This window comes from Carassius auratus, chromosome 11 (assembly GCF_003368295.1).
Source record: "Carassius auratus strain Wakin chromosome 11, ASM336829v1, whole genome shotgun sequence".
NCBI lineage: Eukaryota > Metazoa > Chordata > Actinopteri > Cypriniformes > Cyprinidae > Carassius > Carassius auratus.
The window spans coordinates 15,516,622-15,543,027 of NC_039253.1; the positions used below are offsets into that span (position 1 = coordinate 15,516,622).

At 35.4% G+C, this 26,406-nt stretch overlaps 1 protein-coding gene and 1 pseudogene across 4 annotated transcripts; both read right to left on the reverse strand.

The window, feature by feature from the left end:
• LOC113111168 (protein NDRG3-like) overlaps window positions 1-13,695 on the reverse strand; it is a 34,788-nt pseudogene extending 21,093 nt beyond the window's left edge.
• A 203-nt stretch (window positions 13,696-13,898) lies between these two features.
• On the reverse strand, window positions 13,899-25,694 carry LOC113111171 (PHD finger protein 20-like). Of its 4 annotated transcripts, none has more exons than XM_026275673.1 (17): window positions 25,540-25,694; window positions 24,215-24,308; window positions 23,952-24,123; window positions 23,149-23,233; window positions 22,967-23,043; window positions 22,357-22,867; window positions 19,351-19,407; window positions 19,134-19,265; window positions 19,009-19,056; window positions 18,500-18,910; window positions 18,292-18,390; window positions 18,007-18,188; window positions 17,433-17,532; window positions 17,052-17,256; window positions 16,587-16,959; window positions 15,502-15,652; window positions 13,899-15,374 (listed from the first exon to the last, which is right to left on the reverse strand). In XM_026275673.1, the coding sequence occupies exons 2-17, from the start codon at window positions 24,295-24,297 to the stop codon at window positions 15,232-15,234; spliced, it is 2,829 nt and encodes a 942-aa protein (XP_026131458.1). In that variant the 5' UTR covers window positions 24,298-24,308; window positions 25,540-25,694; the 3' UTR covers window positions 13,899-15,231. The 4 variants fall into 4 exon arrangements, with proteins under 4 accessions (XP_026131458.1, XP_026131457.1, XP_026131459.1 ...); XM_026275672.1 differs by having other exon boundaries at window positions 19,009-19,059; XM_026275674.1 differs by having other exon boundaries at window positions 19,009-19,059; window positions 24,256-24,308; window positions 25,540-25,693.
• Between the last annotated feature and the right edge of the window lie 712 nt (window positions 25,695-26,406).

Sequence of the window (26,406 nt, forward strand, 5' to 3'; positions counted from 1 at the left end):
AGGTTAAAGTGGCTCCTTCCCTTTCTATTTTCTTAAAGCATTCTAATTATTTGTTTTAATTCTTCTTATTATTTAATTAAACTAATATAATTTACTTAATAAAAAAATAATAATATAATAATAATTTTCTTTATTTTTATTTTTATATATATATATATATATATATATATATATATATATATATATATATATATATATATATATATATATATATATATATATATATATATATATATATATATATATATAATATTATACTTGGATGGATCAGAACTTAAAATATATATATTTTTAAATTATTGTTTATATTACCAAATTTTAACTTCCATCATTTTATGACTGTGCTATTATTCTAACATTTATATTAAAAACCTTTTTACTTCTAAAAAGGGTATAAAAAAACATGTCATTTACAAGAGAGAAGTTGTGTATATCTGACATAAATATCACTTTATCATGATAGCTTGTTTATGCAGAAGGATGCAAGCATGCTAGTGTGTGTATCTGCATATGAGGCGGATGTTTCTAAAAGGTATATCTCACCTTGTAAGTCAGCAGAGGCTTGATCTCAGTCAGCTGAACGTCTTGTAGCTCATCCATCTCTGTCTGTCTGCAATACAAAAAGAAAAAAAAATGGACATTTGTGAAACACTCATGATCAACTCTATTTCTTATTATAAATAAAAATCAATGTGTTTCAGTTAAATCTAATCTAGTCTAATAAAGTCCAACTTTGCCAGACAAATCTCAGTCCACGTCACATTTGCAGCAGACCTCACCAAGTCAATAAAGGGGCCTTATATTGAATTTCTATTAATAAAACATGCTTTGCAAAACACTAAGCAGAGTTCTAATAAATTCTGCACTTGTAATCAAGCGTAAGTGTAATCACCCTTTTTATTTTTAATTAACCTGGAGGACCTGAGATTGGGTATCAGCCCACAACAGCCTATAGTTACACACACTCATACAGTAAACTGTAATAAAAGTTGAGCACCAAAGGAAACGTCTGCACAATTAAATCTGCTCTTTTTAGTTGCCTTGGAAACAGTGATATTTTAATGAAAGGGTATAGTCTGCTAGCTATCTAATATATAAATGATGCATGATTCTGGTCTGCAATTAACATTCTCAAGGCCGAACGATAAGCAAACATGCACATTGTATTTAAAGCATCAGTTTCTATTTATCATTCTTGCAGCAAAATCACATCCTGTTTTCATAACACGGACTGAGACAGGAATGATTATTTGCACAGACAGCTAATAAGTGACTAAGCAAACTTTCAATGTTCATCCAAGGTGAGAACAAGAGAAATATCATGAACGATCAAATTTTCAGCTTGCATACGAATAGGATAAAACACTGACATAGATGTTACAGAAGTGTGACAGTCGGTATGAATGAGGTGCCTATAGAGATCTGCTGAGCTCATGTTGTAAAGTGGAATGACATGCTGATGTGGCTTAACCCACTTCCACTCGCCTCATCTGTCTCCTGTCACAATCAACCTGACCTTCCTGACCCTGGGACAGGACCAAACGTGACTGATACACAGGAAATACCATCAGATTAGCAAGTCCTGATATGATGACATGCAGTTTTAAAACAATTCAATTAAGATTCGTCATAGATTTTTAAAGTTTCTTCAGTGTGTAGTTTCTTCAAACTAGTGGTGAACCGATATGTTTTTTTTGACAGCCGATGTCGATATCTTGGAAAGAATTAAAGAAATTTGACATCATTTGACAATGGATTTTGAAATGAGTGTGTAAAACAGTTATACTTTAGATAAAGTATTTTTCACAAATAAATAAATATTTAATACAAAATATTTAAAAAGGAAGTAAACCCTGTATCCAACAGGGCACTGAGTATTCTGGGAAGTTTGTGTGCATTGGGAATCATATTTTTAAAATAAAACAAAGGTAACACTCAAATTGGGGTAATGCAAAAAGAGCAGCCTAATTTAAAATCAGAAGTTTAAAGTTTAAAGATTTCAATTCACATGGACTGACCATCACGCAGAGAACACGAAGATCATTCTGGATAAAAATGCACACTTCACAAGATCTCACAGTTGGATTCGACTAAGTTTGCAATGTTTGTAAAATTAAATATTCATTAGTCATTCAAAGATTTGTTTAAATTAAATAAATGCGTATTTAGTTAATGCTGATGGCAAACGAGAAAGTATTATACTGTAATGTTTGCCTTTCTATTACTTATAATATAAAAGCAATCATTGTAATACTTTTTGTATACATTAACCTTTGTTTAACCGTTTTATCTGATTATTAGACAGACTTCTAATCTTATTAGAGAGAACTGTTAACAACGACAGTAAACGAGAGAGAGTGTGAGCACTTTGTGTGCTCAGGCACTGCCTTTCTCAGCGGCATCAAAATAAAAGTCCCGTCTCGAACACATTGACCAACTCCGATATTAGAAAAATGCCAAATATCGGCCGTGGCGATATATCAGTCGACCACTAATTCTACCATTATTATCAATGTTGAAAACTGCTTAATATTATTCTGATAACTGTGATAGATTCTTTGATGAACATAAAGCTGAAAATAACAGCATTTCAAATATACAACTTTTAAATGTCTTTACTGTCTAGGGCTGGGTTTCGACAGAAATTTCATGATTCAATTCAAATCATTCGTTTATTTTGTGCTGTAACTAGTTACAGCGGAAGAGATGGTAAGTTAACTTGTGTTTCACACTGTCGCTTTTCTGTGTGGTGCTACAGCGATCAGTCACTCCATATTAAACAGCACCAAAATGGTATTTATTGTTTGAATACTGTAATAAAATGTACAGACTTTGAAATTTGACACTTTGTTTCATATCAAAAGTAACAATGTACAAAGCTTATGGTGATTTTTTGGATACAATGGGCACTACAATCTTCTGTTCATTGCAGGCCAGACTAATCAATTCTTGGGATAAGAATCGATACGGTTCCATAAAAATTTGAATTAATTCAAATTGAGAATTCAATTATTTATTTACCCAGCACAAATATATTCCTTTTCCATTCTGTGAACATTTTCAAACACATTATTGTTTTTAGTAAAATTTGATCTTTGGTGTGACAAATGAGTTTTTAAAAGTATAAAAATCCATACCTTCAAATGAAGTGTTCATAAAAACCTGCACATACAATAATGAGCAAAATAATAGTTGTAAAGCAGCTTCCCTTATTCCAAAATTCAGTGCCTTTCATCAATGAAATACCAGAGCAGTATGAAAACAAACTTATACTAGCACAAATTAAGAAGTGAAAGCTTAAGGGTGGAAATCTCCACAATCCCAGCAGCAAATCCGGATGAAGGGCATTAAATAATATTTAAACAAGGAGTAACACAAAAAGAAAACAACAAATGTTCAGTGTGTCTGTAAAGATTTGCCAAATTGCTCTCCACTTCCGCACACGCTCCATGAATCTGGGCCGAGGACAAAGGCCAAACTGCAATCATGGCATCTGGTTGTAATCTGGCAAGACTGGAATTATCAAGCAGATTCATACACACATTAGAACAATGCTGCAATTAATGTCAAGATTTCGTGTCTTGCTTCACTAACCCAAATGAACTTCCTCATCAAAACTATCAACTGCAATCAATGTCATCCTCAGTTTTCACCCACTCTAGTTGAGAGTTCAGTGAAGTGTAAAACTGTTTCCATAGAGACAAAAGGGCTGATGTTTATTTTCAGAGAGGGCTCCCGAAGGGACGAGAAGGAGTAATGAAGACTCAGAACAGCAGACCGAGGCATGAGCTGAGACACTCAGACACCACAGTTCTACATTTACTTTATTCCTCACATCACATCAGGGCTTTTCTGAGTATAAACATAAAATCTACTGTAGGTAAAACCCACAACAAAAATCCTGATTCACCATCTTCCCATTTGTATTGCATAACATTGCCATCCGAAGAAATGTGACTCACGTAAAAACACTTCCCAGAGTTCCTGCCTCCTATTTCACTCAGACTCTACACAACTGCGAATAAAAAAAAGCCCAGATCAAATGAGAGCTAGGAGTCAAATAGAGCATTGCTGAATCACTTGCACAGCTAAATTGTCTACAAAAATCATCTTTTAGCCTCGACAAGCTAAGAGTAATCGCCTGAATTTAAATTTAGATTTAACCGTTTTACTTTAATATTGCTGGAAGCATGTTCACTAGACATGCTCTAAACCCTGTTAATACGTCAAAATAGGGATATGCCGGTATCAAATTTTCCTGTTGCGATTAATTGCTCATGATTTAGTCATGGTAAACGGTATTAAAGTGCAAAAGAACTATAAAGACCCATAGTTATCACTTTACAATCTCATTAGTTAACCATTAACATTCACAATAACTACATTTGTTACAGATGTTATTAATCTTTGTAAAAAAAAAAATACAAGTCATAGTTCATGTTAGCTCATTAAATAATACAGTTGCAACTTTACATTTTAACAACATGTTATTAAATATTGGAATAAACCAGAAACAGTTCTTGACTCGATAACTTCGTTATCTGGCTCGGTGTTCATCTTCATTTCTCTCTTCACAGCAGTTCAGTCAGTGTACTGTTTGTACTGTGTTTTAATGCTTATTGGAGATGTGAACCATTTAAACAATTCAGTTTGATTTGGTGAACTGGTTCAAGAAGATCCGGTAACATGGAATGATTCATTCGCGAACCGGATATCACTACACTGCAGTTTTGAACTCTCTCACAACAGACAAGGAACAGAAGACAATGCTGAATAAAGTCATAGTTTTTGCTATTTTTAGACCAAAATGTATTTTCGATGCTTCAAAAAATTCTAACTGACCCTCTGATGTCACATGGACTACTTTGATGATGTTTTTCTTACCTTTCTGGACATGGACAGTATACCCTACACACACTTTCAATGGAGGGACTGAGAGCTCTCCGACTAAATAAAAAAAAGATAAACGGAGGTCTTACGGGTTTGGTCTTATGACATGAGGGTGAGTTATCAATGACATAATTTTGATTATTGGGTGAACTAACCCTTTAATAACATGCACTTATAAATCCTTCACAATAAAAACAAAAATGTGCATTATTGCATTGGCAATTTGTATTTCATGTTGATGTTTAGGTGCATATAACCTGGAATATAAGATAAACCAGTGCTTTTTTTTATATTTTATTTTACAGTTCCATTTTAATAATTTGCTAATTTGATATAATTAATATTATTTAATATTAATTACTAAAGATTATCTAATCCTACAACATTACAGAAATGTAAAAAAAAAATTGTTACAGTGTATTATATAAAATTTTATAATTTTTCCTTGTATAGATGTCTTCACATGGTGAATTGGGACTATTCCTTGGTCTATCTATGTCTAGAAATGTTGCCCCCCACACATCTGACAGCCTCTTACACACACCTGCAAACACATTCTAAGTGAAATAACAAGATCTGGCACGAATGCCGTCAGCAAACACTGGTGAAAGATCGATGGCCATCACAAAGCACTCCATCCATCTCTCTCCCTCTTTCTCACCTTGAAGCTATAAACAGCCCAAGAATCAACAGTAAGGAGTGTCCACAGATGTAGACAGATGGTCTGTGCCTTCTCTTCTGCTTAGGTTAAGTTCTGTCCAGCTGGCGTCACGCATCTAATTTTAATAATCTTTGGTGAATCATTCATCAAAAGGAACTACCAAAATTAAAGAATCATAAAAAGATACAATCAAAAATAAACAAATAAATAGAAAATACTCAAAAAGATCAATAGAATTGTGTTTTATGCCATTGGAAAATTGTTTTAGATTTTTTCCCCCCTAAATTTAATTAAATTAACAGATTATATTTAGTATTTTACTTTTCCAATATAATAAATCAAGTTTCAGAAGGTAGTTTTTTACTTAAAAAAAAAAGACTAAAATACTAATACTGAAAATATTTTTACAGTGCATCGGTCCATGGTAAAACTAAACAAAAAATGAGTGCGTGTTCATGGTACAGGTCACTAATTTTCTAAAGAACAAAAATTCTGTGTGAATGATTTGTAATTTCTTTGTTATGGCAACAGCCCAAAATTAAATAAAACAATTAAGTCCACAATATTTCCACATTATTCCAGCTCATCAGTGCACTGCTAAATTCAGCTCTTACTAGCTCTAATCTTCACCACAGCAGCATAATTCTGTTAAAGGCAGTGTGACATGCTCAGCTCCAGATTATTCCATACGCTGTAACCCTGGTGATTTGGAAAGGGAATTACAAGGAGATTCAGACCAAGAGAGAGAGGCAAATACAGCATCCTTATGAGTAAGGATCACCAATGTGGCATGTTTATAAATGCAAAGGGTTTTCTCAAAGAAGCTGTGGCAAGTGGGGCGGGGCCGAGAGGCGTGGGAACGAGGAGTGAGGCCAGGTGTAGTGATTGGAGATGAGCTACACCTGAGCCCCACCGCTAGTATCGAGTCCCACGTAGGAGATGGAAGGATATAAAACTGGAGCGACGACCGTGAAGGACGAGAGAGGACCAGGCCTGGGATATTATTTTATATTTTGGCTTTTATTTGTGCGCGTCAGTCGCCGTGAGGGGCTGACGCGCTGTTTTGTATTTACTTTGAATATTAAAGTGTTTTTGATTGTGCGCCGGTTCCCGCCTCCTTCTTCCCGATGAATATGGAGATTTGTTTGTTACAGAAGCGTTAACTGAAATGTAATCCATAATAAACATTTTTAACCAAAATTGGTTAAAACGGTTACTATTCAACCTCTTTTTTACGTGGAAGGTCATTCTGATGCTAGGACATCACCACAGACCACTTCCATGCATGCTCATGTGTTAAATTTAAACCAGTCCAGTCATGTTCTCTCAATCTCCTCCCCCTTCACTGGGAGAGTGGAAAGCTGAGGGACAAAACCTCTACGACTAATGTCAGAATGAATCACTAGTGCACTACTGACATATACTACACTGTATGCTGCCAGCTAGATCTGAAATATTGTGAAATATTACATAAAGCAATGATAAAATGTTTAAAAGATAATGTCATTAAGCTGTACTTCATCTTTGGTCTTCATTTTGTGGCTCCGTGTATATCTAATTAAATTAAGGGAAACCCCTCATAAGCAGTTGTGTACGTGATAGGACACATACTACAAAAGCTCTTGTTGTGGCATTGTGCAGCCAATTCACTAGACTCTCTGCCAAAAAAGGACTTCCATCTCTCTCTTTTCATGCACTAAGGGCTGGGGAACACCCTGCATGCTGACGCACACTGTCACAGACTCCAAGCATCATATCCATCAGCCACTTCCTTGCTGTAATTTCTGGAGAAGCAAGGACTTGCATACATATAAGGGTATATGAGGATACTTTCTAGAAGAGACTATAGCAAAACCCTTCTTAGAGCTCCCAGAATGCTTTCAAAGATTTGCCTTTGCATTATTCCTGAAGAGTCAAAGTATTTAGCCTCATTAGAACAGGAAGCCACCCACTGTATCGATTTAAAGCTTACCATTTATTGGCATCATCAGTAAAAGCATCTTATGTCTTCCATACACACTTACACTTTTCAAGGCAGTTTCACACAGGAGCTTTTAGTGAGCTCCAGTATAAAGTTCACAGCTGAAAACAATCCATCCTAAATTACAGCAGTGAACCATCGATGATGCATTTCAATGGATATTCATTGTACAATTTGCAAAATAAATAAAAAAATCCCAAAATTAACTAATGACAAAAGTATTCTAAAATTAAAAGTATAGTAAAGAAGCATGCACATTTAAATATACAAAATAGCGTTTGGAAAAAACAATAACCAATATGCACTGTTTTTCTAATTTAAGTCTTTGCAAGCTCCTAGACAAAAATACTTAATAATATGCATAAAAAGCCTTCCCAGGCACCATGAATTCATTAGGTTAGCATGCTTATTCTTAATGTAAGTCTTTTGTACACAGCACATAAGCCTACCCTAGTAATGTTTTAGTTACGTTTACTTGGGGACATCATATCTGGCATCAAAACAATCCTATTACAGAATGCAGCTGTCTCTGGGCTTTTTTTGAGTTCACAAATACATCACATAAGAGCTGGTGCAATGCTGCAGATATACAGAGGCTTTGAAGAGATGTGATTGAATTCTGTGGGCTCTGTTTGTGTACTGAAAGCACGAGGATTTAAAATAGGTTAAATTACATTGTGAGAATGAAGTCAAGCAGATGGATGTTAATATTTAATCCAGCTCTAAAATATATAAAAGAAAATGTATATAATTTATATTCTATAGATTTCATTTACCTTATTTCATAAAGAAAATAATCAATCATTTATCATAGTAATCCTTGTAAGGGTGTCAGATCCCCCAAAGATGCACGAAGCAAAGCATGGGCTGCATTTGATGGATGTCAACAAATTAATCTGGTTTGAGTAATGACAGAAAATAAATTTACCACCTGTCCAGACAAGATGTGAGCTGGGAAAATGACCTTCTGCAACAGCTCACAGACACATAAATAAAATCTAAACCTGTTGTATGTAGAGCCTGAGCTAAACGGATTTAAGAGAACCTGCATTAGCACAGTTTAAAGGTTTACCTTTTTAGTTAAATATTTCCTCCTGGTGGAATGACCTGCCCAACTCAATCCTTAGAAATCTTCAAGAATCAGCTAAAAACACATCTCTTCCATCTTTATTTGACCCTCCAACTCTAGCACTCTATATTCTAATTCTATTCTATTTTTTTATTATACAATTAACAAAAGCAAAAAATACCTCTAACACTAGCTTGCTTTTTTTTTTTTTTTTTCTATAGGTTTTATTATATTATTTAAAAGCCCTTGCTACGTGTACTTCGTTAAGCTAACTAAGACATGTTATAGCACTATATCATTGCTCTTTGTTGACTTCGACTGCTTCCATTGTCCTCATTTTTAAGTCACTCTGGATAAAGCATCTTCTAAATTACTAAATATAAATGTAAATGTAAAGGGAAATCCCACATGTCTTCAGAATCAGCAGGGCTGAGGAATCTGCTCAAGAATCAAGTTTAATTCTCATCTGAACAACATGACTCTTTGCTTTTATCTTAAATGTATCTATTAATCCTAAAATGTTTTGTAAAATGCCTTCAGAATATCCATGAGCAAGATATGTGTTTGTATTTCAGAGTGAAACATTACAATCAACAAGACAACAAAGTAGGGTAGGACTTGCTTTTGTTCATCAGTAGGTGTTTGGGCCATGAAAAGTGGCAATTAGATCTTAATTTGAAGCCTGGTGGATGGAGAGGATTCATGTTTAGATAATAAGCACAGTTTTGATGGAAAAAAAAACAACAACATTGTTTATAAGCACACAACAGGTTATTTACAATAATAGTACAAAAAAATGCATATCCCCTTTAACGCGCCCTTGCTAAAAATAAATAAATAAATAAAGTCTTACTGATCCTAAACTTTTGAGCGGAAGTAATGCTTATATTGCTGTTGTTTTTTAATAACACAATAGGGATTTTAGGGTAAAAAAGCCAATAAGATACTAAATGTTCACATTCAGGCTCATGTAAAAAAAAAAAAAAAAAATGTTGAAGAAGCAAAACTAGTACTGTTGTGTTACAAAAGGATTAAATAGGCCTGACTCCTTAGGTATACAGTGCAAACTACTGCTCAGGATTATAATTCAAGAATTGCATGAAGACACTCTGAGCAAATAAAATAAGAGCCTCTACTGTGATCTGAAACAGTGCTAGGTGAGTGTGAAACCCGATGATCATTTTGATGGAATTGACCGAGACATCTCAGCAGGCTGGCCTGATATTGAGCCATCAGGCAGAAGCACAGCTGTCAAGGTGAAAATGGGAGGAGGAAACTGTAGGAGACATGGCACAAAACCAAAAACACAGGTTTTAGTGGGCTGGCCATGGTCCGGGACAACCACGTGAAACCCACACGGTCTGTGCGACAGGCCACAACGAATGACCTTTAATGCTAATGAGACAAAGATCGAACAGGTGAAATTGATTAAAAGAGCTGAGATCCAGCACAGGAATGATTCACTTTTGTAGGTCAGATATTAGATGGGTTTGAGCTGATTAACAATGCGCACATCTGAAAAAAGAAGAAGAAGAAAAAAAACAAGTGCACCATGTAGCAACAGCAGATTCTATTTTAAGGTCACAGGGAACTCACAAATCTTCAGACAGTCATGCTAACAACAGGTGCCCAGTTTCAGAGTGTTTTGGACTATAATAAAGGTTGAAGCAGGGAGAGAGCGGTGCAGTAGAATAGATCTACTGAAAGCCTTAAAAATCCCACTACTGAATCACTAAACAAATCAGCCTGATGTTTGTTTGAGCCTCTGTTCTCTTTGCACTACACTGCACTTAAGGAAGGACACTCATGGGAACAAATGCTCCAGAACATCAAATATGCCATTCACTATACAGCACTTACACTATGCAAACAACCAACCTGTTTTCCAGTAAACTCTCCAGCCTGTAAGGTTAAAGGGATAGTTCACCCAAAAATGAAAATTCTGACAAAATTTACCCAGCCTCATGTCGTTCCAAACCTGTATGAGTTGCTTTCTTTTTTGTAGATTGCTGGTAATCAAACATTTGGTGGTTGCCATTGACTATTATGGAAGTAAAAATGTAGTACAAATGTTAAAAATAAATAGTAACATAAAAATGTAAAAATTATAAATTATTACTAGTTAAAAGTTCTCTTTCCAATTTTAATATATTTTAAAAATGTAATTTACTTCTGTGAAGTCAAAGCTGAATTTTCAGCAGCCATCACTCACTTAATATGGTTATGGAAACAATTAAACCTTTTTTTTTCTCTCCAGGATTCATTGATGAATAGGACAGCATTGAACAACTTTACTTGAAATATATATAAAAAAAAACATTACAGATGTCTTTATTGTCACTTTTGATCAATTTAATTCATCACTGTTATATAAAAGTATAAAATTCTTTACAATCTTACACTTTAATCTTAAACTTCTGAACAGTAGTGTAAATACCATGGTATATGGAAATAGTTTTCTGCATCGATATATTCTGATAATATTCTGATTTAGTTTTTTTTGCTAAAAAGTGCACTTTCATGAAATAAATATTTAACAAAATTTCTTATTTATTAGATAAACTTAATACAAAAAAGTACCATAATTATTTGATCAACTATACCTGGTATGAAAATCGCCATTCAAAGAGCTCATTAAGGACTACAGACTGTGCCTTTGGTCTCGCACACGCAGTGAGAGAAAGTCTGGAGGAGCAGCTTGGAATCTGTCTACATCACACAACCACCAGCCTGACACCTGTGATACTGCTCCACCTGCACCAGGTGCTATACAAAAGATGCAGGAGGACTGCAGACGGATATTACTGCGTAGTTTCTTTAAGAGACATTTCACTCAGTATTACATTTTCTTAAAATTAAAACACTCACAACATACCCGGAAGAGAAGACAATGCTGAATAAAGTTGTCATTTTTGTTATTTTTGTACCAAAATGTATTTTCAATGCTTCAACAAATTCTAACTGACCCTATGATGTCACATGACTACTTTGATTATGTTTTTATTAACTTTCTGGACATGGACAGTATACCCTACATACATTTTATATGGAGGGTCAAAAAGCTCTTGGTCTAAATCTAAAATATCTTAAACTGTGTTAAAAAAATGACATAATTTTCATTTTTGGGTGAACTAACCCTTTAAAGGGCAACAACAGTATTCTCATGCACTATTCACCAAGACTTCTAAAGATGGATGAGCCTTATATGGCACAGTGCTACATAAAGATTCTTCAAAAAAAGATCCATGACACATTTAGAATGGCAAGTTTGAGACAAAGTGTCTTCCCTTATCTCTGCAGAGCACTGTGGGCTATACTCATTTGCCCTCATGCTAGTCCACAGTCCTGATAAGCAGGGTTTTATTGAGATTGTGAGCACACTCAATTGAACCGAAGCATTGCTTAATTAAAGCTTGCTGTTCCCATGAGTCCCATGAGTCCCAGGATTCCCTGACATCTATCTACGCATAGGAATACACCAACTCTCTCTCTAAGCTTTACATATAAAAATGTATTTTTCTATTGGGAAGTTAAAATGTTACTTAATGTTTCAACAATAGGAAACACACCAACATTTTTAAAAGACTTTAAAGTTACTTTAAAGTATAATTAAAATGAAATGAGCTAAGGCGATCACTTTTAAAGTCAAAATCAGAATAATAAGCAATCTTTTTCACAAAGTTCATGTCCTGTGCGATTCACTGATTATTTTGGGGGTGATAATGAACAAGAAATGTCATAACTCAGTTGTTAACTTTCCATAGACAACAAAAAACAAGCAAACGGGGTCAACTAGCTCTAAACATGCAATCACGGATGTTTACGAGCAGTGTCCCATCATTAATTACATCTAACAAAATATTAAATTTCCCCTTGAAATGCCTGTTTGAGTACCAGGGTTTTTTCTATTGAAATAAACAGGCTGATCTCAGAAAGATCTGTTAAAGCTTAGACTGTATTACAATAACAAACACTGTGTCAATGTATGTACGACAAACAGATTTCAGTGAAAAAACTATGAGGGGTCTCTTTGGAGCCCCATGTTGTCGGTAACAACAGGTTAGTGTTGTTTTGTTTGTTGTGAAAACTGTGTGTAGTGCACTAAACCGCACACCTGCGAGCACATGGAGTTCACTTCTTCAGCACTGCGACCTTCCCATGAGCAGGTGACCGAGGACAATGTCATTTGTTTCATGCCGGAAGTTGTCATATACGATCGAAAAGAACTGTTACCCCAGAATTCCGTCTCTTTACAGTAACGTTACGTCTTTGATATATATGCGTCATATTAGAAGCTCTGATCTATTGAGAAATACGGCAATTTTATACATAATGGTTAACATTAAGAAGAAGGACTTGATGCCATCACAAATCAAAGTTAGACCGACGGAAATAACTGAGCAATAGAAATAAATTCATACACTACAACAGCAACACATGCATTCAATTTAACTGCTAGGCTATATGTATTGTAGACAAAGACAAATCATATTCAAGAGACTGAATGTAGGATGCAGCTGGCCCTCTTTATCTACATGAGATGAACCTCGATGAAAACTATGAAACATCTGCAGCGACGAATGAACTAAAAATCACATGTAACGTTAATGAAGTACAAAGTTTCTGTTTTAGCGACAAGTTCCAATATCCTCAGTCTACGCTGTGTGAAATAAGGAAAGAAAATCGACCTATAATCAAGCTAAATGTGCGTGTTTTTTTATTTTCTGTCTTATTCAACGGCTGTTTTGTTGGAAATCGACGTTATTGTGGCTCCTGGCAGTTTAGAAACATGGAGCCATTTTAAATGGAATTAACGAACATTGTCCGCCGTAGAGAAGATAAGCAACACTATCACTCTAAATCATGTCACATAATTCCCATCGCTTTTGTTTCTATTCCTAGAACAAATCGTACTAATTTAGTTCTAAAATGAGGTATTTAACTCACCAGTCAGTCTTGAGGTACAATATTTGAATCTGACCAAGGAAAACCCTCCACAGAGGTGTTGAAGTGAACGGAGGACTGCTGGAAAGACTCGTCGTCCGCACGTTTGTCTGCTCTCAGCCGTGTTTTGATGTCACTCGGTGGGCGGGGTCTAATGGGCCTCCCGACGCGTTTGGAAGACCCCCTCAAACGCGATTTATCGCCCTCGTGAGGTTATCTGTGATATCATGTCACGTCAAGTAAAGTTTATATTATTATTAATATTTTTTTGATATATTTTCCTTCGTGTGTACAAATAAATTTGGCAATAAAGCAAATTCTGATTCTTAATAAAATCACACAGCAGACACATATTGTGTACAGTAGGCCATAAACTTGCTTTTATTGTAACAAGCCAGTCTCCATCATAATGCAATATAAAGAGGGAATACTGTTTTACATACATACCGCTTTGGAAAGACATTATTTGTGTACATAATTACATAATTTGAATATATTTATTAAATGCTAATCAAGATAATAGCCGATATGCATATATTTAATATTTTATTAAGCAATTAGAATTTCAATACTGAAATGCATTCGGAATAAAAAAAAGTCCATATTTCCAAGCTCAGAATTAAAGTTTTTGCTTTCAGACAAACAGTCATTGTGGGTCAGATGTTTGTAAATAATCTAAGATTTAATGGCTAATCCATGAGGAAGTGTTGACACTAATCACATTTGCTTCATAAAGGTTAAGGGAATAGCAGACTACTGATGATTACAGTAATTATATTCACAGTCGTTCAGGAATAAATATGCAATATTCAAGAAACATTTTAACATTTAAAAAATTTGATCCTTTAACTACAATGTAAAACACAAAAAACTGTATCATTGCGTGTATTTTACTTCAAACCCAAGCTCTTAAATAGAGGTTAAAGGGGACATCGGATGACAATTTATTTTTCTGTGTTTAGTTTGGTTTCTGGCAAGTCTGCAAGATCAGAAAAATTGAAAAGAAACACCAAGCCAGTTTTAATTTTCAGCTTGCTATTATTTGATGAGCCATACACTGTAACGGGTCTGTGTCGGCAAATGTTTTGGACAAGGAAAAAATAATGTTGTTTTACACAACGATTGAGGAATCTGAACCAAAGTGTGTTACCGACATTTCATAAAGACCCTAAAGAATCATACAAACTTGTGGAAAATGGGCATCCGATGTCCCCTTTCAGGATTACCAGCCTTTTATTGAACACAGGATGGATCCAGTTTTGACTCTTCAAGTAGGCTTTTAGCTTAAACATAACTCTAAATAACCAAAAATATCTGTAAAAAGAAAAAATATGTTTTCTGGTATTTCCATGTTAAATTTCCTTATCACTTAGTGTGGAAATATCAGAGGTTGGTGTATGCTGTGCATTGTTAAATCACAAAGAAATGTCTTGTAAATGTTTTAGCAATGTATTTTGGTGAAACAGAAAGGATGAAAAGTAGATTACATTTGTTGTGAAAAGGATAAGTGAGGTGATAAAGTTTTGTAAAATTCAGTCTTAATTCCACATCCACAGTCTGAATAACAGCATGTTCAGTTTCACATGTTCTCAGTTTATTCTTTAGGCTATTTGGTTCGTGGCCTGGTCTAGGAATGTATCAAGCAGAGGTAGTGCTGTGATGGTAGTGAAATATGCACTGGTGCCCTCATGTGGCACAAGTCAGAGCGATCTGCTGCACCTTTCCCATTTCATTCAGCAGCTGTTTGATGCTGTGCTTGAGTTCAGGCAGACGGTCTAATGGCTCTGGAGGCTCCAGCTCACCTGTGCAGTCCAGCCAGTTTTCAAGCACTGAAAAAAGAACAGTGGATAGGAATCAATATATAGTCATAGTACACATGAAACATTCCCATAATACAAATCTCTGCATGAAAAATAGCAAAACATAAATCCAGCCCTCTGAAACACTCTTGCACACCATCAAGTTCCCTTTCGATGAAGTCCATCCTGTGAGTAACCTCTTCTTGTACGGTCTCGATATGCTCCAGCAGGTTGATCCTCCACTGCTGCTGAGCTCCGCCCTTAACCCCGCCTCCATCAGCACCCGCCTCACACTTCTCTCCTGCATCCTTCATGCAATAAAGTAACATTCACCAGTCACCACAGCATAAAATAGTCAGTCTAAGATTGTTGAAAGTGTTACGGTTGCATTTATTTAATCAAAGGATATTGTAAAGGCTATTACTACAATTTAATAGAGTAATACATTTTAATAGGGATTTTATTCCTGTGATGGCAAAGCTGAATTTCAGCAGCTATTAATCCAGTCTTCAGTGTCACATGATCCTTCAGAAATCATTCTAAGATCCGAGTTTGGTGCTGAAGAAACATTTCACAGCATATCATTATCAATGTTCAAAACAGTTTTGCTGCTATCTATTGTGGAAACCGTGATGCCTTTTTTTTAGGATAGTTAAAAAACAGTGTTCCTATGAAACAGAAATGTTAACATTATAAAAGTCTGTATTGTCTTTTGATCAAATTAATATATCCCAGCTGTTTTCACTGATACTTTTGATCTATTTAAAGTGTCATTGCTGAATAAAAATATTAATATCTTTTAACAAATCTTGTCTTGAACAGACACATTGTAAAGTACACTTCAAGAACAAAGTTAGCTATAAATCATCTAAGGAATAACTGAAAATAAATCCTCAATGACTGGTGATTTGTTATTACATTTTGACATCAAACCTGCTCTGTCTAAATAAGCCATATTTTAATGGATGGAATTTAAAGGTTTTTACATTTCCATCTGGTCATCACAAAAATCTCTAGATTCAAAATTTAATAGACCATTTTTATGCTACTTTTATTGTACATTTCTGTCATTTTGGAGCTTAACAACAGCACATATCCCCATTCACTTTCATTACACAGACAAAAGTGGCATATTTCTATACAAACATTTCTTTTGATATACTATTCCTTTGGATTTGACCATGATAAATATATTTCACAGAATTGGTTGATGATAATAACCTCATTTGATGTGACCCTTACCTTGCTGTGGTTTAAAATCTGAGGACTAGATGTCTTCAGTAGTGCTGGTTGGATCTCTCCATTATAGTGTTGTTCATTCTTCAGCACTGCCTCAGTGTTATGTAATCTGTCTTCCAGGACTGACTCCACACGAGTCTTCAGCACCAGCCTCGGCTCCAATACCTGGTACAGGGTTAGTGGCTTTTGGTAGCAATGCTCACTGCTAATGTAGTCCGGGAAGGATGAAGTCAAGGGCTCTTTACATTGAATGGTTTCTAAGGATGCTGATGCAGAAACTGTTTTTGTGTCCGGAAGAGCAATGCTTTTCATCCTGGTTTTCTCAGTCAACTTCCATGGCTGCTGCCACAACTTGAGGTCTGGGTGACTTTGGCTCCTGTAGTAAAATAGTTTTAAACCATTTTCGTAATGCCATTCAAATAACATTTGCCTTATGGGTTCAAACAGAGATAAAGCAGGATCACTCACTGTAGCATGCTGATTTTGAGCTGCAGGCCATTGAGGACTTCCACCACATGCTGAACGTCCCCTAACAGCTGATGTGTGGCTGCAATCTTCTTGCCATTCTGATGGGAGTAGTTCTCCAGGAAAGAGAGGCCATACATGTGGCCAGTGCTAAGCCAGTCCCTGTCATACCAGTACCGCAGGCTCTGTCTCTGACCTCTGATCTGCCCTGGATACACACAAACAAATACACCGGTAAGCCGAATTTAAACTGAAAATGATGTAGATTTCCCAGCACTAAAATAGGAACTGACAAAAAGCTGTTACTCAAAGTGCTACTCAACCTGAGGTCTACATTAGGGTTACAATCAGAAATCAACGCTAAAACATGCATCACTTCCAAACCTGGAGAATCCCGGCAAATGAAGCAAGCGTATCGTTCTGGAACGTTCTCTTCCAGGAGGCCCATACAGGTTCCATGCTGCCAGTACAGACACTCTTCACACTGAGGTGCAAAAGAACAAGCAACAAACATGATGGTTGTTAATTAAGAGTGAAAGTGTGCAGCTAAATCTACTGTATTTACAGTAACTGTTCCAAACTTTTGGGTGGGTAAGATTTTTCAGTGTTTTTCCAAAGTCTATTTTACTTACCAGAGATAAAAAAAAATCTGTAACATTATTAAATAATTATAACAACTTAAACAGCTTTCTTTTAAAATATATTTTAAAATGTTATTTATTTCTTGTGATGGCAAAGCAGAATTTTCAGCATCATTACTTCAGTCTTTGGTGTCACAGGATCCTTCAGAAATCATTGCTGACTTGGTGTTCAAGAAACATTTCCTGTTATGTTTATAGAATAAATTAAAAAGACCAATTTAATGCATGCTTGCTGAATAAAAGTATTCCTATCTTTAACAAAAATACTGACCCCAACAATTGAATGGTATTCTACAAAAAGCCAAATTAATGATCACCTGTAACATGAAGTCATTTTCCTCTTCCACTTCACACACACAGCGGACAGTTTCCTGACTTCCTGTAGTTGAGGCAAGAGAGCTACAGCTGAGAGGTGAGGCAATGATGTCCAAATCTGCCCCCATTTCATCTTCACTCCATCCACAGCTGTCAGAGGACCAGTCAGAAATGCTATCCTCATCTAGAAACATGACCAACAAATGACTTGAGTTTCGCCGTCACTCAGAAAACAACGCTTTAATAACACACTGCATTGTGGGTAAATACATGCAGATTTTCTTCACCTGATGTGTTTTTTCTCATCTTTTTCTTTTCCTTCAACTTTATTCGCAGGAAGTTTCTAGTCTGTTTTTCTTTTAGCCTGTCACGTTCCTTCACAGCTTCTACAAAGGAAAGAAATCCAGGTTTAGTTAGATCATGTCATGTATCAAAGAAAAACAAGGAATAAGATTATAAATCCCACATGTTTTAAATTATAGCCACCAGCCATACCCATTTCCATAAACCTCTTGTCTCTTTCCTTGTTGAAGTATCTATGCATGTTGCAGTCTAGCTGATCGTCTCTGGTCTTCTTCTTCAGTGAGGTCCACTGTTGGTAATTCTGTGTACTGACAACAGGGGACACTAGAGAGCGTCTCTTCACAGTCATCTGCCCAAACTCATGCGATGGAATGCACCTCTTCTTAGGGCTACCCTGATTTTTAAGTGTGGTTTGTTTGTCCGTTGCCTTGGTCTGGTCCAGTTCCATCAGACGATCATCTCCATGGTAGTACTTCATATGATAGTGCAAGAGTTTTGCTTTGCGAAAAGACTTTGAACAGCCAGAAGCGCTGCATTTATATGGATTATGGTCCAAGTTGATAGAGAGCACCGGTGGAGGCTGGTTTCTGATGACTCTGTATACTGAGATATTTAGATGGAACATTCACCGTCAGTAATTCAAGCTCATTGTGATGAATCATGAATCTGTGAATTTCATTAGTGTAGATCATTATACTCACATGGTTCTCTGCTGAATCGGTTGGGGTTGTGGAAAGCTTGTTTTCTGACTGCTATGATAAAAACATTGATTATAATGAATAAAGGGATATTTGAGCATATATGTGTTGTACAGATGTGATCTCACCAGTAGGCTTAAAGGTTTCTGATTGGCATACTGCTGTTTCATTGGATGATTGTGTTAGATGTAAGGGGTCTGATCCTTTTCCTTGATCGGTGGATGCAAATGTGGGCTTGCAATCATTATGGAAACTTTTTTCTAGAGGAAAGAAATCAATAATGATGAAATCTAACATCATGGCAACGGTAAATATTTTTTTAATCTAGCAATCAAATAATCAAACCTGAATCAGTCTTGTTTTTTTTGGAGACCCTTCGTGCCATTGAAAGTCTCCTCTTCCCTAGAAAAAAATACATTTAAAATAAAATTTTACTGCTATCATGACAAAAACTTCAAGTAAATTAAAAATTACTTTGTAATTATTTTGAACATTCGATTATTTATTTTAAATCATATATATATATATATATATATATATATATATATATATATATATATATATATATATATATATATATATATATATATATATATATATATATATATATATATATATATATATATATATACATATATATATATATATATATATTACTATAGGGTCATTCTGTGTCCAATCAACCAAATTTCAGAAACTTTCCCAGCTCAAATATTTGATTTTTCTAATATTTTCTGAAGAAAGATAAATATGTATATTGATGAAAGCCAAAATATTAAATGCCATGGATGTATATTTACTGAGTAACCCACTATTTTGTAGAGGGGGGACAAAATGGCAATTTACATCTGAGATTCAGAGCCAAATTACAGTCGGTGAAAATGACTTCAGAAAGATGGCAGCATCATAATGTTATTTTTACACAGAGATTGGTAGGTGTATTGGTTAAATATGTTGACTTTAGCAAACTTTGTTGCAATATGTGCCAATGGTGATCATTCAGAAATTAGAAAACAGCACTTTTCAAGTTTTTCTCAAAGGTTTGCATGCCTATAACCCATGAAGTATTAAAGATTTCTTAATGACCTTTTAAATATTGGGTCTTAACAAACTTTCCTTTCGGCATCTTCATTTTTAAGGCCCTACAGTAGGGCTGGGCGATATGGAGCAAAAAATATATCTCGATATATTTTGCTATATCTCGATATACGATATATATCTCGATATCTTTACAGGAAAAATAACCCCCAAAAAACTACTGCAAAAACAAATATGGCAAATATTACATGTTAAGGGGCCTATGAAACATTTTATTTTTTTCTTCACCATATGTTTTATTGTTACCTAATTCTGTGTTTTAGCATGTGCAATTATTTAAATGCATAAAAACAACTTAATTAGTTAAAAACAATTCTTAAAATAGCCTTATGTGAAATGTTTTTTTTCCCTTCAGAAATTCTGTGTATTTACATTTTTCTGATTATCACATGAAGGCATAAAACATTCATTTAATTTATCTTTTAATTATTTAAAATTAAGCAAACTTTATTTTTTGGTAAACAAAGGGGATTTACTATTAAAAATAAAACATGGGAGAAATGTTGTGTGATTATTCCTTATAAAATTATGTTCGTTTCATTTTAATAGTAGTAGTAGTGGGCTATCTACATTCTGCTGTACAATAGTAATAGATTTCTGTCAAATACTTTTATTTTGACGGGTTTACCTTTACAGTTCTGTGTATGTGATACCACAGTCTATGATGTGATATGAGCTAGTCTTACTCAAATCAAACGGTCAGATGCTCATGAAGTGACTCTCAGTGCAGTTCTGGATATGTTCCTCATGTGTTCACGTCTTTATTTAGAGAGAGGAAAGACAATGAAATCAGCGCGAGCGTTATGCGAGCTTCCGTGTTTAATGAATGAAGACGCGCTTCTGCTCCATTCGTTGACACAGACACGCAGAACATGCAGGATTCATATTTAAATAGACTTTTCCGGGTTAATATTTGCAGATATTAGTCCATTTCGCGATTTGATGTAAGTGCATGACCGACTTTTGATTAATTCATTTAAAATTTGACCAATTCCGTGACATTCCGCGTTAAACTGTAAATTCCATTTTTATGACTGGATTCCGCGATTCCGTCCGCGTTTCATTAGGCCCTACAGTAGACATCTGCCTGCCGTTCGCCCTACGCCTTAAAACTGAAGTATCTCCATATAATGGAGCCAGTTGTCTTTGTTTTTTTTTGACTAGTTCTCTACACGCAAGGTAAGAGGGGACAAAAGCAAGGAGGCGGGGGGCGAGCGAGCGGGGGCGAGCACAGCACAGGGAAGGCAAACAAGCAAAGTGGCGGAATCAGAATATAAACAATATATCGATATATACGATATGTCAAAATCCATATCGTGTTTAAAAAATATCTCGATATATTTTAAATATCGAGATATCGCCCACCCCTACCCTACAGTATATGTTTCAGTTCCAGAGATATTGGGGTCTCAATTTGGCTTCAGGAGTAAATCGTTAAATTGTACACGTTCAATGGTCAAAAACCATATGTGGATCAATTTTCACAAATATGATACTTGTTTTCTTCTAAAGAGGAATGTCTGAAGAACAAATAATGTTGAAACTAGAGATGTATCTTGTATCCTTCTGTCAAAACAACTGCATTGAACATTATTTTACACAGTTTGCATGCCTATAACTCAAGAAGTATTATAGATCTCAACATACAATTTTAGATTCTATTTCTTAATAAATAAAAAAAATTAAAACTTCATTTTCAAGGCCCTACTTCGCTTAGTCTCGGAGATATAGGGATATCAATGAGGTTACATTTTCAGATTGTTGAGTGAATATTACCCATTTTCAGTTCTTAAAAACCCAATGTTTGTATACTGCTGATACTTATTGTATTTAAAGAGGAATGTCTGAAGAATAAGTATGCTGAAACTAAAAATGTATCTTGTTTCCTTCTATCAAAACAATTGTATAGGACATGGTTACAACAAAGGGCCCTTAAAGCCCCTAATTACAAGTTTGGGAAGATAGTTCACAAATGCATGTTACATGCTACCCAAACTCAGAGCAGATACAGACATCAGTGTGGAAAACACTCAAACATGACCTGCACATATGTAAAAGAACAGTGTTGCGTTTCACTCTGAAACACATGCCACATGTAGATTGCACATATACCGCACCCTTTGTGATTTGATTATCACACTAAGCCACATCGCCCATATCGTTATTCGTATATTCGTACTGGTTTCCCAAACAAGCCACCAATCAGAAACCAATCACCCCCAAGTTCACATTATTAGTTAGATTTGTACGTACTTCTTATGCGCTGCCTCCGTGACTTTCTGTCATGAGGAACACACTTTGCTTTGATTTCCTCCTCTTTTTGTTCCATGTGAACTTCCGCTTCCTCTGTCTCATTTCTCTTTACCATGCCCTCATTGAAGTTCATACCCATGCCAAACACCACAGAGTTCTCCATATTCTCTGCGGCTTCCTCTTCTTTCTCCTCAGGTCCTGAGACCTTCTTCAGAAATGACTTACTGTAATTGTGCTGCCCTATTTGCTCCATGCACCTCTCCTCATATTCCTCCTTCATGCTTATATCTTCCACTTTAAGGCATGTCCCATTCCCATTGCTTTTCTTCTGTTCACCTTCTTCTCCATCCAAATCTGAGATCTCATTCACCTCTTCCTCAGGAACACGGTCAGTTTGCCCTGCTGCTTGTTTACTGCCATTGACTTCATCCTCCTCCTGCATTTTCTTGTCCCTTTCTGACTTTTTTATTATGGTCTTCTCTTCATTTTTAGCAGTAAGTTTCTTTCTTCTCTATTTGGTGAGAATGAGAAAATGAGTAAAGAGAGAGAAGGCCAAAATGAGTCCTGAAATAGAGGTGCAACATGAATGGGATACAAATGCAAAATAAACCTCTTTGGTGAAGGGCTTCACATGGATTCCTTTGACTGTTTGGATAACACCATCATAGAACTTAACAGTGTAGGATGCTGCAGGATAAATAAAATCAAACATGAATCATTGCATTTCAATTTGGATAAGAATCTGTTCATGTAACACACCTGTTTAATGCAGTGAATATGGCAACTACTTACCATCTTTATTAACGGCCAAGACTTTTGCAGGATAAAATCGACAATCGGACCAACTGGCAAGAACTTTGTCATTCACATGAAATCCCTGCAACAAATTATGAATGAAAACTCAAATAACCGATTTTTTCAGTGGTTTTATACGTGCCTCAACCAAAGAGAATTTAGGGTCAGATTAGCTGATTTTTAAGATTTATTTCGATTCATAGTTATGAGGGACTGTAGGGGTCCTATGATGCTGTTTCCAGTTTTTTTTGTCCATGTTTCTGCATGTTGGTTGCACCACGTTACTAATACAAACAACAATTGTTGATACTTTTATTCAGTAAGGATGCACAAAATTTTTCAAAAGTGACAGTAAGGACATTTAAAATTTTACAAAAGATTTCTATTTGAATCCATCAAAGAATCCTGAAAAAAATACATGCTAGTTTCCATAAAAAAATATTAAGCAGCAGTTTTCAGCACTGATAATATGAAATGTTTTATTAGCTTTAATTTCTAAAGAATCATCTGACGCTAAAAAATGATCCGAAATAAGTTAGATTTTATATTAAAATAGAAAAAAGATGACTGAGCAATGGGTGATTACCAGCTGGACTAGTATCTGTAAAATACTGTATATCGGTTATTTATGATTTGCTTGTGTGATCCACACAGTAATAATCAGTTGAAATGAAAACAGGACTCAGGATGCAGCATCACTTTCGCATCTCAGTAAACAGACTTATACTGTACATGAGGCTTATCCTACTAGATTAGCTTTCATATACTGGGATTTTTAAAAAGCACAGTCTGTGACTCACAGGGATAAAGCTGTCTTCCTGCCGTCCCTCTCTTCTCAGCTGAACCCTCTCCATGGGTCTCAGATAAGGACTGGCCCAGTCAAACCACTCATCGTAGCGATGGCTCCACTGGCGGTAGTGGATTAAGATCTTCTCGTTCTCGTAGTCAATCTTCTCAATGTTGGCAACATACCTGGGAGTGAAACCACACAGAGAGGGCTTGCTATAAAATAGAGGAAGAGAAAGGCTAAGAAAAAAAGTGTTTTTAAAAGAATGGCACTTGCCAGTTCTTCAGACTGTCCCGTGCTTCAAGAGCAGCGCCCACCTTAAACTTAATTCCTCGTCTGTTAGGAGGCGTTTTGCTCATAATGTCAGCAACTAAGTAATATGAAAGAGTCACATTTGAGTAACTTCCCAGTGATCATTACATTACTTTAGGTCAGTTTCATGGCAAATACAGCTTGAGATTCACAGTAAACCCAAAGATTTATTCTAAGTGCCACAAGTCTACATTAACACAATTTTAATTATAATAGATAAAAGTATTAATTAATTGCATGATAATAATTACATTTATGATTTTAATGATTTAGTTACAAGCAGTCATTACAACAATCACAAGATTTAAATTAGTTTTTCATCAGAAATAATTTGTTTTTTTGTTTGTGGTCTGCCAGAGCAGCAGCTAAATCTTTCCCAGTTAACATCACTGATCTTCAACATTTAACTATACAGTGTAGTTGCAAAGAATCCAGGTCATGGCATCATGCCACTAAACAATCCAAACAACAGACGTAACTTAATTATCAATAGCCTACTTAGCTAAGCCTCTTATTTCTACATACATTTAATGTTTAAGTTGAAATTCAAAATTCCTTTTGTATTAAAAAAACAAATTAAATGATTATTTATATATATATATACATACATATACATATATATATATATATATATATATATATATATATATATATATATATATATATATATATATATATATATATATATATATATTGTATTTAAAAAATGTTAAGAATGGATCTATCTAAATGACAATTTAAATTATTGTTGCAAAATGATATAAATCATAATATTGTAAATTACAAAACAATATAAGCATATTAATTTAGTTACTCTTGCATGAGTAGTGACATAAGTGAGAGTGATTAACTGTGATTTTATCAGGAGCCACCAAATGCCTGACAATGACAATGGAAACAATAGGGATTCCAGATATTCCAATATTACACTATTGTTTCTTAATCCCAGATTTCTGCCTGTCTACAGCAAACAGCAGACGGAAGACATCATTTAAGATGATCTGAAATCCGACAGGAACAATATTCATCTAAATTAAAGCACTTCCTTACTGCTCCACACCCTCCAAGAAAATAATGACATGGATAGTAATGGGCGAGTACATCATCGCCACTCCCACAAATACAAGCTGTAAATCACAACATACATCTACCGACGCACAAGTTCCTATTACCTAAAATCTGTAACAGCACATTCAATTTTCTGAAACAGCATCTTTAAACATTCCGTACTCGTCCAAAGTCCCGCTATTGAGAAAACAGTATTATAAAATGCTATAAACATCAGTTACCTGCTGTGATATCCGTCTCTTTTACTATAAAGGCGCGTCGAACATCTATTAAAGACCCTTTTATTATAACCACGTTGGGCACGAGATGCACGCACTTACTATTTTCCAATGTGGTCCACACAGACTACCGGTATGAACAATAACGCCACCGCGCATGCGTCAGGACTTCGAGTCTATATAAAGACGTCGCTTCATTGTGAAGTACCAGTACACAGACATTACATTGACTCCAGTGCCCCCCCGTTAACAAGCTTGCCCCGCCCTTTGGTTCCCCTCGATTTGTAAACATATAACAGCAAAAAAAATGTGGGTTAAATGCGCAGTTTGTCCTGTAAACTATATATATATTTTAAAAAGGAAAAACATCAGCAGCTGCTAAATTCAAATCTGCGTTTGCTGGCTGGCACAGAGCCGGAGACACACGTTTTAAAGCGCTGGTCACTGTAACTAAGTAATTACGATTCTGTTGAGCGGATGATTGCAAGGACCAATCAAAGACGTTCTGATGAGTCACCGCTGAAACAAGCTGTTTCGTCACCACTCGCGCTGGCTGACTGAATTGTGTGACTAATTCTGTCTTCAGAAACAACAAAGTGGAGATGTGCAAATGTAAGTAAGATATTAATTTTACAGTGTATACAGCTTTAGTGATTATTATGGCAGTTTTGAGAGTGCTTGAACTCGTTGGACTGAAGTGAATATGTTCTTTGATATAATGTAAAATTAAAGTGTTACATAGTACATACATACATAGTAACTTTTAATAACTTGTTTTTATTAAATTCACATTAAATACAAAGTCAGTCGTATTAAAAGTTATTTATGGCATGACACCCATATCTGGTACTTGAGTAAAAAAACACGGGG

What these genes read in the sequence shown, in the direction of transcription:
- LOC113111171 (XM_026275672.1), bottom strand. Translation starts at nt 24,297, where the DNA reads ATGAGCAAAACGCCTCCTAACAGACGAGGAATTAAGTTTAAGGTGGGC. An exon ending in AGAAACCTTTAAGCCTACTG is followed by an intron (nt 19,060 to 19,133) that starts GTGAGATCACAT and finishes TTTTTATCATAG; the next exon opens with CAGTCAGAAAACAAGCTTTC. An exon ending in AAAATGACTTCATGTTACAG is followed by an intron (nt 17,533 to 18,006) that starts GTGATCATTAAT and finishes TTTGCACCTCAG; the next exon opens with TGTGAAGAGTGTCTGTACTG.